This window comes from Natator depressus, chromosome 11, assembly GCF_965152275.1.
Source record: "Natator depressus isolate rNatDep1 chromosome 11, rNatDep2.hap1, whole genome shotgun sequence".
In the NCBI taxonomy this organism is placed as follows: domain Eukaryota; kingdom Metazoa; phylum Chordata; order Testudines; family Cheloniidae; genus Natator; species Natator depressus.
In genome coordinates this window covers 48,193,764-48,210,490 of record NC_134244.1, presented here as the reverse complement: position 1 = coordinate 48,210,490, position 16,727 = coordinate 48,193,764, and the positions used below count along the sequence as shown (strand labels likewise).

The window sequence follows — 16,727 nt, the reverse complement described above, 5'->3', positions numbered from 1 at the left end:
GAAGAACTGTTTCCCAGAGCACATTTAACTAATAGACTACAATATTTATTTATATGCCAAACTACTGAGAAACTGAGAACCACTCATGTTTTTCCTGGGTACGTTTCATAATTCCATGCTTCCATTCCCTTTTAGAATGCACACAGTTCCCATAGACCTGGGTATTTTCTCTCACAGTCAGGTCATCTTGGAGGTTCTCTCATCAAAACATCTTTTAAGATTTATTTCTGAGCAAACTGCACATTTCATTTCTCAGTTCTAGGGATTACTAACTATGGACATAGTTGAAGCCTGCGATTTTCAATCACCTCAGGGATTTGTACACCCAGTTCCTCATTAATTTTTATGAAAATTAGTGGTGAAATCCTGCCTACTGAAGTAAATGGTAAAACTCCCATTGACTTCTGCAGGGCCAGGGAATCATCCTCGTGTCCAAATCCTGTAGGTGGCTTTGAAAATGCCACCTGGACTGACTACATATCTACCAGATTCCTCTTACCTGTTTGTGAGCATGGTCATATGAGTTGATGTGATTGTCAAACTCCTGGTGTTTGTAGTACTGTTTGTCACAGAGTTCACAGTAGAAGTTGGCCTTGAGGTCTTCCAGGGCTTTTGCTATTGTGTTCTCCTTTTCAGCATAATCCTGAAAAAAAAACCCCAAAAACAGCAGAACTTTAGTTGTCCCTCTGATGCTAGAAACTGGATTTGTGCTCTTCATTTTAATCCTATTTGTCAACACTGATACTGCCATAACTAAAAGCTTGCACATATTTACCAGTTCACACTGCACATATTTTTCTATATCAGGTGAGAGGCACACAGTTGTGCACATTCCAATTTGCTGCACAAATGAAGGCTACTCTTGGGTATCTGACACATACAAGTCTAGAGAAGCAATTTGTTTAAAGTTCTGCCCCAAAAGGCCAAATATTTATCATGCCTAAGATCACGTTAATGTTAATTTCTGTCAAATAACCAATGCTTAAAATGTTCAGCGTATAGTGTACCTAACCAGAATAAGCATGAAGACCAAAAAAAACCACTAATCTACTCTGGTTACAGGACAGTTCCAAAGAATTATGATGATACAAAATGGAAAATAATAAAAACACCCTTAGAATGACCTATCTGAAAATATACACAGATAGATAAATTAAAGGATCATTTCTGTGTTAGAGGTTTAATGATTTTTTCCCCTCAATTTGTTATTTGTCATTTGTAAAAAAAGAAATACAGCTCTTGCTTGTCATTCATATATTAATCTCGTGCAAAGAATCAGGGTTAAAAATAATCTTGTTTATTATTGGAGAATAAATTCTATAAATCCCTACTTGATGTTTTCTTTCCTAGATACATTGACAATAGTATGGCTTTTTCTTGAAGACCATAGTCAGTGTCTGATTCTGATCTCAGATCAGTTTGACATCAGGGTAACTCCATTGACTTCAGTGGTATTACTCCCAATTTGTAGCACTGTGTGTGAGATCAGAATCGGGCCCTAACATTCCAATTGGTATAAACATTAATTACTCCAAGTGCGTACACTGAGGAAAGAATACATTTGTCTGGTTAAATATTTGGAAATTTCCATCAATATGAGGCTTCTTAAACCAACTTTAGTTTCTATCAGTCTGTTTCTCCCAACAACCTGCTTTTTCAAGGAGTAAAATAAGAAAAAATATACTATGAATATTTATTTTATAATTCTTGACCTTACCTCTGAAAAATGAACTAAAAAGTTCCCTATTATAATTATTTATAAACAACTGTAAAAGCATGTCATACAAAGTCTGTTTTTAAAACAGCTTGTATAAATTTGCAACACTTTCCGGAGTTCAGCAGAGGTGTTTTTTTAAAATAAATAATGGGAGTAACAATCATAGTGACTTCAGTTTTAGAGTTGCATCTTAAAATGGTACTTATTTCAATATAATTCAAAGTGGCAGAGCAGCTGGCAAATGTTGATTCATTCACAAGTAGCATAATCATAGCTATTTTATCATCTACTTTCATTTCTTACAATAAAATCAGATTGAGTATTTGCTGTTAGGATACAGTAGATAGCACTAGGGGGTTAGAGTCATGAAAAGAATAACAAAATCAGCTCAGAATTTTGTCTTGAATGGAAGCTAAATGGCGCCATGTTTCTAATGAGGGAAGGGGAAATCACACATTTTTTACATTTTATAAAAAACTAAGTTTCATATAAAAACCAAGTGAGCTATCAGTTCCAGGAAAGAAAGGTGCTACTTTATACTTAGAAATATATTTATAGTGTATGGGGGCCTAGCCTGGAAGTCCTGCAGTTACTAGCATGTCTGAAACTCTCTATTTCAAATCACTTCTATAGTTGCTTAGGTTGGATGAGCTTGGGGTAGAAGTGGGGGCAGCACAGTCAATCCCCGAGGGGATGGAATGTCTTGCAACACTCTGCAGAAACTGGTCTGGAGCTGCGGTGGTGGTCTCCAAAGGGATTCACATCCGGTTTTGCTTGATTAGGAGGGGAGGTGCAAAATTAAGGGGTGGAGAGATTTGTGAAATCAGAGCATTATTACAGCTCTAGAATGTTGTATAAGACCATTTAGAGGGAAACGTGCAAGTACAAGAATATGCAAGATAGGAACAGTGACACACCATGACAATGATATTTTTCATTTCTGTAACACTCCATTTGAGGATCGCAAAGCCCTTTACAAATCAAACAGTGAGCCAGATTCTGTTACTTTTACTCACATGGAATAGCACCTAATTTCTGCTTCTGGAATAAAGTACTACTTATCATAAGAGTGAGACAATTGGGGCTACTATAACTGAAATGAAGTTTACTTGGCAATTTACACTTGGCAGAGCCAATGCATCATAACAGAAATAGCAGTTCCTTGGGCCATGGTAACCATGCCACCACAACTCTAACACAGCCTTAGTGTTTAGACTCACACCAGTCATTATACAGGGATCACTACCATTGAAATATGCTATGGAATTTTTAAAAATACACAGCAATTCTAAACAACAATATATTGCAAAAGTAAAGATGCAGCTACATCTCATTGAGACTGCAAGTGGAACCAAGGTGGCAGAATGTAATAACCAGAGATGAAACCTGTCCAGAACACTAGGGAAACATCACTACTTTTAAAGAAAAGCTTCAGAAGTCTGGAAAGACCTCAAATGGTCAAAACCCTTGGTTTTATGTCTCAGTGCAAATACTATTGCAAACCTTTCCCATTTTTCATGAAGAACAGACTCGATCAGCCGGCATACTAACTGTAACTAACCTGGGCATGGAATTGCTTTGCTGGTATTCTGCCTGGATTTTCTGGTTTCATGGTACATTTGGGGATTTCTCTTGGCCTTAGTATGAGATAAACACTAGCACTGCAGTGTGTCTAGTAGCCAAGTTTGGAGACCTATTGCTGTTGATTTGGAGGTGGTCAGTTGATGGGAAAAGGCAAGGAGCTTGGTATTTTTCTGTGCATTAAAGGAGTGGGGAATTGACTCACTTTGTTAGCATCCCCAAAGAAACAAGATAAGTGAGAGAGCAAGTAGGCCACCAGCTTGTGGGGGGGGGGTGGAAGCTAACTGCCCCAAAGTTATCACAGATTGGAAGCGTACATGGTGAGGGTGTACATTTTAGGTTACTTTGTCCCCTGGCCCAGCTCCAAAGATGGCAAAAAGGTAAAGGAATGTGGTTTCAGCACCTTTCAAGAACAGGCCTTCAGTGTCCTTTATGTGCCTACACCTAAAATGTACTTTGTGCACTTGGTACGTAGATCCTAGAAAGTGCCGAGCACCTCTTGCAAGGTGTCGGGTGCCCTGTTCTCAGCATCTTGCAGAATAAAGGCCTACAGTAGGCAAAGGCTAATTCTTAACATTTCTTAATATTTCTTAATTAGCCATATAAGATTGTTAGTAGAGAGCTGAGTGATGTGATGTTCCATATTCTTTATAGAAATATGCTTATGATATGAATATGGCATAACTAAGACATATTTTATGCAGGATGGCTCGTGTAAGATATAATTGGAAAGCTTATGATTTACTGAATGTGATTATCCAATTTGTATGCATGTATCATTTCTGTATCTGGAGTTAGGAATATTGACTATGTAACCATTACGACTGTGGTTATACTTGGAAACGTCCACCAGACAGTAAGCAATCAGCCTTAATTGGCCATTAGGAAAAAGACAATGAGTCTTCCAAGATGTGGAGCCCCCATCTTCCAGGAGTTCCTTCCTGTGGTCATTGCAAATAAACCTGGTTTCATGGTTGCTTTGACACTGCAAGTTCAGGTGATAATGTCACCTGGTTAAAAAGTACCACCTTGGACACTGCTGGTACTTTTCTACTGTAACCAAAGGCTTCCTGCCTTATGTAAATTCTATTTAAGGCTGGGGAGTAAGGCAAACAGGACTCTTCTCCATTGTCTTCCTGCCCAAGAAGAAAGACTGCTGAAATTACCTGAAGAGACAAAGGAACTGAGCGGTGGGAAAGGCAAGGGCTGAGTCCAGACTAAGACAGGAGTCTAGTCTGTAAAGAGAAATAACTGGAACTCTAAGCTACAGAAACTCTGCAACTTGCCCAAAACAACATTTAGGGTGAGAATTACTTCTTGTTACCAGTCTCCTTACGATTTTAAGCTTAGTATGTGTGTTTTGTTTTATTTGCTTGGTAATCTGCTTTGTTCTGTTTGCTAGCCCTTATAATCACTTACAATCTGCCTTTTATAATTAATAAACTTGTTTTTGTTTATTATAAAACCCAGTTTGTGCAATTTGTAACTCCAGGGAGGGGGCAAGAAGTTGTGCATATCTTTCTCCACACTGAGGGAGGGGGTGAATTTATGAGCGTACGTTGTATAGATATCTCTACAGTGCAAGATAATATTATTTTCGGTGTACTTTCCAGAGGGGAGCTACACTTGAGTGCTGGGCAATTTCCTAGCTGAGTCTTCTCCTAGAGAGCTGTTTGCAGACTCTGTGTGTGTGCTGCCAGAGGCCGGAGAGCCTAATTCAGCAAAACAGGAAGAGGGAGCCCATGCAAGTGGAGCAGGCAGGCTCAGTGAAATCCCAGTACATCAGGTGGCCCAACCCGTCACAAGCTGATTGGAACATTTTCAACTAAATGTAAGATATGCTGTTTTTTCAAAGCCAAAATGTATTGTGTAGACATACCAATTTCAATTAAGTTTTCAAAAGAGAAGGTTTCTGAAGTCCAGGATGGAATCTCTTGTCACCTGAATCAAAGGCCTGACATTTTTGATCTGATAATGGACATTTTGACACAATTCTGTTTTGCAAAAGCATTAGAAATGTTTTGTTTTCATTCCAATGTAGAATAAAACAAATTTTGAAACCTCAAAAGTTGTCACAAAATGGAATTGTCATTCGCCAGCCATCTCTGTTATATTTAGAAAAGTGTGTGTTCTTTACAATATGTATGTTGACATGAGGGAATGTTATACTGCTTAAAATATTCTTTTGCAAAGGAAAATGGAGAGAGGAAAAAATTGTAGACTTTTGTCTAAAGTCAATTAACTGGAATACCTGTGGGCACAATTAATACAGTAATTCTTTCATTTCTGTTAGATTCATTTAGGTACTTTATGAAGAAAGAGTGTAGAAGCAGCTTTCACTGCATAAAAAGTACAATTTAGTAATGCAATTCTTACTGTCTGTATTGATATCTATGTGTGAATTTAATGTTTTTGTCTAAATATCTGCACATATCATTCTGACTGATGGATCTGAAAGTAAGCAATGTGTCATCTATATGATGGACTTAAAGGAATAAAGTAAGAAGTAGAACTAACACAATCCAAATTAATTATAATAAGATTAATTATTTTTAAAGCTCCCCCCTCTCTATCAGGCAATGAGCAATGCAAAGTAATTTCACAATTAAATATATTAATTACATTATTCATTGATTTTAACATGGTCAGCTCCACATCTTAAGGAGATCACTGACCATGGTCATTACTTAGTTTCAGTGTCATACCCAAGTTTAACCAGACTGACCAGGATCAAGGAAACCTGAAGACTGCAGATATTGCCATAGCTGCTTGGCTATCATACTCTTGATTTTGCCCATAAAATGGAGGATGTAATTATAGTCATGTGATATTTTCTTGAATGGAGCCTCACCCTGACTTTTTCACACTATCTGGCATCCTACTCTTAGACAAAGCGGCACTGATAATCTCAAACAGCAAGGGACCCACTATCTCATGACTTTATTATCCAACAGGGACATGGGACCAGTGAGGAGGCATTGTCCTGAAAAGCATCACTAGCTGAAATCTAAGCAGAAAAGTCTGTTTGTCTGTTTCCTCAAGATTTTGTCCTGTACCTTCCATCCAAATCAGAACAATTTTATATGAAAGCAGCAATTTCCAAATGGTGGAGGCTCAAATTAACCAACCTATCCACCACCTAGAACTGTTCTGCTGTGTTCAGACACTATGGAGGAGGCAAAAGATCATTTCTTTATTTCCCACATACCCATGGCAAATGTTCTTGAAATTCTGGTGTTGTAACTGGTCAGACTAGAATTGACATCTGCCACTTTTAACAAAGCACCAAGAGTCAGTCTGTGTGACAGTGCATTTTTCATATAGCATTCTGAAGGGAAATTCCATTGGCCTTCTCTGGAAGACCATTAAAACAAATAGAGAACAGTAAACAGGAAGAGATAATGATCAGTCCATGACAATACTATAGTTATATAATTATAGCCTCTTCAGCATCAGACCCATTCCAAACACTAGATCCGGAGTGTGACTCACTTTAAATGTAAAACCAAAAACTACCTGGGATAGACCATATTTGTCAAGTCAGTTATGAGTCAGAAGAATCATGGACAAATCATGGACATTGAAATTTCTGATCATTCTGAGCCTGGGGACCTCCAATGTCATCATAAAGAGGAACCTACAAAACTCATCCAGGATTTCCACAGTGCAGCAGACCTACACAGTGTGCCATCCTAGGACTCTTATATCACACAGGCACATCATTTGCTCCAGTTTATGAGTAACCTTCTGCTTTTGAGATTTGATACACAAAGCAAAACCATTCCATAATCTCCTCTTGATTCATGCTGGACTGTATACCCAGTCAGATTTGTTGGGCTAATAGTGATCCTACTGGCTTATCCAACCAGATCTTGATTATGCAATATGTAAGTAATTGGAATTGTTCTTACTTAAGCCATCGGGAATTGAACCTACTGAACCTTACTGTGTTTTGTAAAACTTTGTGTACATTTATATAGGCTACTGTAATTAAAATAATGGGCCTGATACTGAGAGCTGTTGAGCACTCAGCTCCTATTAAAATCTTTTCCCTCTGCTAAGATATTAATATACAGTATAAAAGCTCCAAATAGACATTTATATAGGGGTTCATCTGCAGGTGGAAAGAAAAGCTATGGGAGTGAAATTAGAAGCAGTTTTTAAAACATTCTATTAATGAGCCATGTACCAGTGCCATGCTGTCATTCTGGAAGACCAAATTCCCGAGTGATGGAAAATTAAAAACGTAGGGCCAACTTCCACACCCCATTCTATCTCATTGAAGTCAATGGAGCTCAATCTGGGGCCAGAATTAGTCTCAATAACATGTGAATCAATGCAGAATTTGGTCCACAATATTAAAGCTAAACTAAATTTCTGGCAGGCTTGTGATGCGACAGCAATTTGTTACCAGTCTTGCCTGTCTCATTAACAGTACTTTCATCTGCAAAACCTTATAATGGATCTTCTTATAAAATAACCTGATTAACATTTCACCACTACAGCTAACAGTTGTACATATAGCTCAGCCGTAGTTATTATTTATGAAGTTCTGGTCCTTTAAAATCTTTTTTTTAAGTCAGGAACTGTATCAAAAAATATAACATTACTTGTCACAATTTTTTTTAAATAGTTACTATTAGCGAAATTGGGGCTGTCGTGGGGGTGATGGACAGGATAGTGAAGTGGGAGCGCATATCTGCTGTTCTACTTTGCTTGCACTAGCTTCATACGGTCCATGCAGAACAGGGCTGGGAAAGGTTCTAAGCAGATGCTCTGAAGTAAAACAGAAAGAGTGAGATTAACTCTATGGGCTTAATAGCAGTTTCCTTATTCTAAAAAAGTTCTTGGCTCAGTGTCAGGAGAAAGTACCTCTTTCTGTGATTCTTTACCATTGTTGCTTGACACTCTGCACAGATGCAGAGGAGAGGAAAGTTTTTTTTCTATGTCTTCCCCATCTTTTTTTCAGCCACTGAGACCAAGGCAGCATCTAATGCCAGATATACAAAGATATTCAGGTGCCTAATGAGGATGATAGGCACCTAGTGGTATTTCAATAAGAGTCAGGCACATAACCCGCTTTGGCTCTGCTGAAAATCCCACAAAGCACCTATCAACATACTAGGTGCCTAAATAACTTTGAACCTAGTCCCTAATAAAATGTCCTAACTTTGTCCAAATGAGGATGGGATTGAACGGTAATACTGAGCACAAAGGGTGAATCTAGTTTGCCTAAAATGAAGCAGATTACAATTTTTGTCATCTTCATTACAGGCTGGAGACCAAAGAGAGTAGGTCTATGCAAGCTTTTTTACCTCAAGTAAACTGATTGCCAATTAATTGGAGGTGGTTAAGTTGTTTGTAAAAATTAATCTGGACACTCTCCAAACATTTGTTCCAAGCTAAAAAAAAACTGTGGGAACAGTCTAGGTAAACTGCAAATGGTTTTAGCCCTGAAAAATACATTTTGGGAGTGTCCAGACTAGTCTTTAAAAATGATTAACTACCCCCCAGTTAACTGGCAGTCAATTAACTTGAGGGGAAAACACCCTAGTGAAGACAAACCCTCTGAGACCACTGGTTCCTGCAACCAGTACTCCATCTTGTTCCAAGTAATAGGCCACATCTTTACTAAATAGCTGCCCCACCAGAGTCCACTTCATTAAAGAGGATGACAGCTCCGATGTACACTTTAAAATTCCATAAGTTACAATTGGCCCCTTAAACTCAGGCCATTTCTGCTGAATGTTGAGCTACCTCCTTGTTAAATAGACATTATCAGGTAGTATTCAGGGAGACATCACACACCAGCATATGAAATTTTAGGGGGGGAAAGGTGCATATTCCATAAAACCAATGTTTTTATTAGTCACAGATTGAATCTAAATAACAAGAACAAGACAAGACACAAGAGACAGAAAAGGGAAAAGAAAAGGAAAAGGATGGGCACAAAACAAAAAAACGGGCCCTGATAATGCAGACAAATATGCATGCCCTTCACTTTATGCACATGACTGGTCAATGGGACTATTCCTGTGTAAAACTTAGCAGGTATGAAATTGTTTGCAGGATCAGGGTCCATTCTTCTTATCAATCAAACTCACACCTTCCTGTGGCGACTGTGCAATGTTTTAATCATATTTTTCTGGGGCCATAGATTTTTATCTCAGTGTTCCATATTCCTCTCTTTTTCTAGGATTTGGGAAAAAAATCATTTTTAATTTTACTCTTGACTATTCCTGTTTCCACCTTTAAAAGATTTTTCTAAAATAAAAGAAAAATGGCAATATAGTAGTCTCTTTAATTAAAAATCAGACATAGTTCATATGTTCCTCTTAACCCCCTTTTTAAATTTATCTTTGATTGGTTACAATTTACAAACCATTTTCCTTTCAAATAAATAACCCTAAGCCTTTTGTTATTTAAACACAAATCAATGACTTCAAAGTGTGAATATTATACATTTGACCTACTGAGGAATTGTATTTTGAATTAAAGTAAATATGTCCACTGAGTTTTCACAATCCATTTGTTTGTTATGCAGAGAGCACTTCAGAATTTAAAATGATGCCTATTCAAGTAAATGCTGGATGAAATCCCAACAGAAGGCTCAGTGATTTTTCTTTAGACCTTTTTTCCGATTCCGTTTTACAATGGCTTTCTAGACCATTAAACCTTTTCATGGAAATTTACCATCTTTCTTCTATCTGTTTATAGCTTCAGGGACCCATCAGTACTAGCCTTACTTTATGTGTTATGAAGTTATGTGCCACAAGTACTTCAATATCAAGTCATTGAAAGGATACCTTAGCACTGGGCAGGTCTAAAACAATCATATGCAGGCTTGCATGTGTCTGCCTTCAATTCTACTTGAAGTAGATAGGAAAAAGCTCCAGCCTGAACATTAATCAAGAGAGAGATTCTAGTTTACAGTCCTGGAGCTTTCCACTTATCCTGCAGGGAAGGAGAATCTTTCTTCCAACAGAACCCAGTATTATTCAATAAAATTCATCCTGAAAGGCCAGATAGGAGGAGTGTTAAGTTCAGGAACTGTATCTGATGTTAAAAACTAAAATTCCAATACTCAGCCAAAACCAACTAGCTCCAAAACCCAACTGAAAAATCAAGTAATTATGAACGTGTGCGATGGCTCAACCAGAAGGTATAGGCTTGATGCTTAAATTATTGAGTTAGGTTCTTTGGCTTGTGTGATGCAGGAGGTCAGACTAGATGATGATCCATGACTAAGACTCCAAGGTCCTATGGTAGTACAAATATTAATAAAATAAAATAATTAATAAAAAATAATGGTCCATTCTGGCCTCAAAATCTATGATTTTATTAACCTGGATCCTGTGCCTACATTCCAACAATAGTGATTTAAACCTGATAGCTCTAGAGTACCTACTGTATTTACCACCCTAATCTTCTCCTTCAGTTTTCCATTGCTACCAGAAGTGAGGTAAAAGAAAATATCTGGAGGAACAAAGATGACAGCTTAAATTAGTTATTCTGATATTTGAAAATGACAAATGCAGCAGTGTGATCCCAGATAGAGGGCCCCGGAGCCAAAGTTAGGATGCTTGCTGGCAAAGAGGTGTGCAGTATCTCTAACAGTTGTGTGATTTTTCTTACACTACCTCCATGGGTTTTTCTAGTGCTTCTTCCATCCTGTGAAACAGTTATTGAATGGTCTCAGTCATTGGGAGGAGAGGGTGGAACTGTGACCACCACTTCATTCAGCAATGATGAAGAGATGGCACTGGATATACTGGTGTTGCTCTTCATCAGAAACCTGTATCTGTATCAGTTCCACATAAGACAACTGGAAGGAATTTTTTTTGTTTCTTTCTTTCTTTCTTTGTCCCTCAGACAGTGATCTACATTTATACTCTTTAGAAAAGTGGGGCAGCATCCTATCCCCTTCATTCATGAATGAAGACTTGTGAGCAGGAGCAGCTGAAGAATGCTTTGAGGAAGAAGGGAATTAAGCGCAATGTAGATCTCACTGGGGCACTTTTGGAGGAAGACTGCTCAGATCCAGGATCGTCTTGTTTGTCTAGCTCCAAAGCAGGTCTCATGGATATGTACAAAAGAAAAGGTTTTAAGCAAACTCCTCTTGCATTTAGAGTTTTTTTGAGAATGAATGGCAATCTGAGCATTTCTTGGTGATATGTCTCTCACCAAGGCAAAAGAAATATTTTGAATGTCTGTCACTGCATGTGTAGAACTACGTAAGACAGCTTTAATCTAGCTAGCATGAGTAACAACAGCAGTGAAGCAATGCCAGCACGGTCTTCAGTATGGGCTAGATAAATACCCAGGGTCCTAGGCGGGCTTGTACAACCTGTGCTGAAGCCCATGCTGCCATGGCTTCACTGCTCTTGATACTCACAGTAGCTAAATTAAAGCTCTGGTATGTCTACACCTCCGACTGCAGTGCAGACATATCCTGTGGGGTACAGCCACCTCACATGAAGGGCAATACTGAAAACTGGGAGATGCTTGGTCAGCCCTAAAGCCAAGTACTGAGTAACTTTAGAAGAGACAAAGAGAGAGAAAGAATTTACTCATACAGAAACTTAATAAAAAAGCTATTCTAACCTAACTAACTGTTAACCTACACTAAATGGGTGACTATGAACAAAAGGATCATAACTGTGCAAAAGACACGGACACTGCTCTCAGGTTTTACTACAAGCTGAAGTTCCTCACACATCACACCAGGAACATTGCTGGAAAACAGCTATAAATTGCTGGTTACTGTATAATGATAGATTTTTCAGGGAGGCTCTTAAAAAGGGAGGCAGAAATGTGGCAATATTTTATTTTGTTTTACTGCCTTGGGTATTATCCGAGGGACAGCGCCAAACATGCAACAAGGCAGAATTTGCTTTGCATTGTCCATAGATGTTAGTTGTGTCTAAAAGATGACATGGAAAGCAAGACCTGTCTCTCTCTTGTACTCCAAGAGGAAAAATATATATATACTCAATATTCATCCAAGAGTTCATTCAGACTTTAATCCACATTTTTTAGGAGATAATACATGTAGAATGGTTCCCTTGGGCCAGCTTCTCCATATTTTCTACTTTTTGCACCCCTTTCTGAAAATGTGGATCTGTCAAAAACCTGCAAGATTTCAGGGAAATTCCAAGAGGGAGTGTCAAATTGTCACTGAAACTAAAGGTGGGTGAAAATGAGGGAGGGAGTGAGGCTGCATTAACAATGTGCAATAAATCCATGACATGACAGAAAATAAGATCAGATTGGAGTTCTAAGTTTTTCCACCGAAGAACCACACATCTGCAGTTCCAGAATAATAGCCGTGTTATACTGAAACACAAAACTATGGTGAGCAACACTCATGCCAGCTGGCCATAGTTCTCTTAGTAACACCCAAACACCAAGAACAAGTTCCAGTTTGAAATTTCATTATAAAAATATTTCATAGATATTCATAGTAATTTATTATTTAGCATTTCTAGAGGCCTGAGATTTGGATCCCATTTGCTAGGCACTATATGTACAGATTGAAGAGACAGTACCACTCCCAAATGCTTACCATTTAAGTAAGAAAGACAGAAAAGAGTGAAGGAGGAGTCAGAAATAATGTGACTTGCCAAAGGTCAAAAAGCAGATAAGTGACAGAGCCAGGAATAGAAGCCAGGTACAATGCAGTTTCAGTCCAGTGCCCTATCAGCATGAACGTCTGCTTCATGATTTCGGACAGACTCCTGAGGTCTGTACTCAATCCTTATAAAGGCAAAACTCCCATGGATGTGGCCCACAAAAAAGAATAAAATAAGGCATGATCCCTGGGATTTGGATTTAGCAATCTGAGGGGCCCAAAGAATCAGCGACATACCTAGAAAAAGAAGTGCCTGTCCTGGGGAGTTGGGGGGGGGGGGGAGAAAACAGAAGCCCAAACAGCAGAAATGATAAAGAGAGTAAAAGTCAAGATAAGTCCGTTGGGAGGGCAGGGCTAATGGCAGGAGATCAATGTGTGGAGTGAGGGAGGCATATCCTCCACAGGAGTTGATATTCCTGAGGGCCCCACATTTTTGGTTTATCCAGTCCCTGTTTCGCCTTAAGCCATCTCTGCACAGGAAAAAGATTTCTTCATCTTCAAGCTGAAAGAACTACAGCAGCACTGAAGAAATAAGCCCAGCACAGCACCAAACAATTGTTGAAAAAAAAAAAGGCAGCATGCTCAGCACTATGGAAACTAATCGTGCACAAAGAAACTCTCCTTCTCAGCATGAGCCAACCATGAAATGTTTGTGAAATTAGCATTTCCAAACCCACTACTTACAGCAGCCATTTTGTTAAAAAGGAAGCCAAATTCTTGATTCTGGCTGTGCAGGAGCCATGAGTAAGGTTTGCAGGACTGCAATGTATTACAGTTTAATCATCAGAAGTTAAGCTCTAATAATTAATTTAAAAGGCCTACTTTTAAAACAAAGCTTATTTAAGCAGACTGGATGGTTCAGAGAATTGGTAAGAGGTTATGGAGCCCAGCACCTGTACTTTATCAGTTCAAATCTATCCCACAGCAGCAGTGACTGCAGACAGGCATGGTCTACACTATAGAGTTAAGTCGACATAAGGCAGTCTTACATTGACCCAATTCTGTAAGCGTCTACACTAAAATGTCACTCCCACCGATGTAACTTGCCCACTACACCTACTTAATAACTCCACATCTACGAGAGGTGTAGCACTTAAGTCAATTTAGTTAGGTCAACACAGTGTCAGTGTGGACACTGTGTTGCTTACATCAACTGTTGCTGCCTTTCAGAAGCTGTCCCACAGTGCCCCACGCTGACAGTTAAATCAGTGCAAGTGCTTCTGGTGCAGACACACACCAACAACACAAGGAGCATAGGGTGGACATGCAAAAGCGATTTAATTACTGTGGTGGCTGTATATCGACTGAGTTTTGTAGTGTAGGGTCAAACTGCAAAGTTTACATCTCGCTTTCCTGAAACTTGAAGGTCTTTTGGATTCAGGGCTTTGGTTTGGTGACCAAAACATTAGTGACCAAAACATCTGGTGACTGTGAAATGATCTGGGGTCCTAATCAAGTTCCTAGTGGCCAGGTGTCTTGTGTTAGAAAAACATGTCAGTGCAGCCAGCTGACTCAGACTGTAGGCTAAAATCCATAGAGTTTTATTTCTGACTGCCAATTAGCACACATTCAAAAGAAGGACTTTATAAAAACAGCATACTTAGCCACTGTGCATGTGATTACGTCTCTTGAGTGTGGGAGGAACCTCCCCATTGCCTACTTGCTGTGGAAGGAGGGCATGTCTGTGATCAAGTATAAGGTTTCTTAGGCGGGAATACTGGGCAGTAATATAACAAGCATTCCCTCTCCCATCCTCAGTTTTTATTCCTTCAGTGCCTCTTAAAAGTTCAGATGTTGATTGCTGGTTTGTGTCAGTATTTCTTAGTGGTTATAAAATATGCTACTTTTTCAAAATTTATTACTATACTGAATAACTGTATATTTCTACTTCTTTGTATCTGATACAAACTGAATTAACACAAGGAATTTAAATTTTACTATGGTAGATGTGTCTGTGCAGGGCTTCCAGTGAAAAAATTATAGCATTTGTCTACCCAAACTGGATTCCATCATGTGGTAAAATGCGTCACGCTGATGGAAGGCTTTTCACTGCTTCACACAGCGAATTTACTTCTTTAAAAGGTGGAAGGTTACTCAATAGTGAATAGAAAAGGAGGACTTGTGGCACCTTAGAGACCAACAAATTTATTTGAGCATAAGCTTTCGTGAGCTACAGCTCACTTCATCGGATGCATTCAGTGGAAAATACAGATTTATATATCTCCCCACTGTATTTTCCACTGAATGCATCCGATGAAGTGAGCTGTAGCTCACGAAAGCTTATGCTCAAATAAATTTGTTGGTCTCTAAGGTGCCACAAGTCCTCCTTTTCTTTTTGCGGATACAGACTAACCTGGCTGCTACTCTGGAACCTGTCAATAGTGAATGTTGATATTAAAGTTGCCAGGAGGTGCTAACTAATGCACACATATTTTTCCCTATTTAATCCACAACAGAGGTAGTGAACTTCTAAAGGTTTTAGAGGTATTTTAGTAATTGGCTTTGCCAGCACTGATTTATCTAGTATCTTGATGTATTTTGTTTCTGCTTTCAGTTGTGAACTGCACCAAAGCAATTCCCAAATGGTGTAAAATGTAAATTAAAATTAATGAGTTTACTTCTGTCTTTATCAAATAAATGGCTTCCTTTTCATGGCCAGCTTTTCGATTAAGTTTATCAATAAAATGGGTATTTTTGTCCATCTATGGACAATATTTCTGAACACTTTTAAGTCTGTATTATTATGAAGCACAAGTTCATCAATCAGTTCTTGTGTTAGGATTCTGAGTCAGCAGTTGTCCTGTGGCATCTTTAATTCGTTACAAACTAAATCCTTTAAAGATGAGCAACTAGAATTCAAAAGGTCAGACATAAAAGTGGCAGAAAAATCAATGCTGACACGTCCTGTCGTCCTACAGAGCCATGTTGTTCTTGTATATTCATAATTCTTATCCTCTCAAAACCAGTCTCACATATGATTGGTTGAGTCCACTGTGTATATAAAATACAGTATTAAAAATATTTGTACGAACATGCTGCATGAGAAAGTTGTTACTTTTAGCATCAGATTTACTACATAGAAAAGAAAAAAGTAAAACAGTGATATTGCCATTTGAATAGATTCTCCAGAACCAAAGTCACAGGTTTTTTTGGAAGGACATCAATAGCGACTGCGAAGTAACTGATTCTATTCATATTGTTGACCCTTTTTTCACTCAAGCAGCTAGTCAAAGTTTGAGGGCCTGAGGATGTTTCAGTTGGGAGAGCAGAAGGAATCCAGTAGCAGGAAACCATTTCTTTTGCTCACAGTCACCAAGAACACTCTTTTCAGCCTGCAACCCTGACACAAAAAAAACCTCTTCCCAGGTTTCTTCTAAGGTCAGACTGTGTGTTTTCAGCTTCTCCTTCCAGCTGTCTCTCCAGTTTTATCTGGTCTGTTGTCTCTCACATGCACACACACGCACCTGATCACAATACCCAGTCGAACCCTCTGTCCATGGAATGCTTGTTTCTGGGCAGACCCTATTAGGTCTTGTTTTAGGTGTGATTGTTTTGTAAAAATATTTTCAAATTAACCTATTTTTTCCATCAACTATCCAAATACTTTGTTTATTATTTCAGCAGGCTATACAATTACTTATTTATACATTCCAATTCATATAGTACCTATTCATAGAGAGAGGTAGGTACCCTCAAATAATTAAAATAATTATAGTAAACAATCATAATAATACCAACAACTAAGCAAACACAAATACACTGCCCAGCCAAAGGACTGATAATATTTGCAGATAATCT

The 16,727-nt window shown here is 38.5% G+C and overlaps 1 protein-coding gene across 2 annotated transcripts in view; it reads right to left on the bottom strand.

Moving 5' to 3' along the window:
- Positions 1-16,727, bottom strand: part of ZNF804A (zinc finger protein 804A) — a 231,691-nt gene that overhangs the window by 62,983 nt on the left and 151,981 nt on the right. For both annotated transcript variants that reach the window (XM_074967733.1, XM_074967734.1), the window contains one exon: positions 500-643. In XM_074967733.1, the coding sequence (XP_074823834.1) occupies positions 500-643 (144 nt within the window). The remainder of the gene's footprint in view (positions 1-499; positions 644-16,727) is intronic.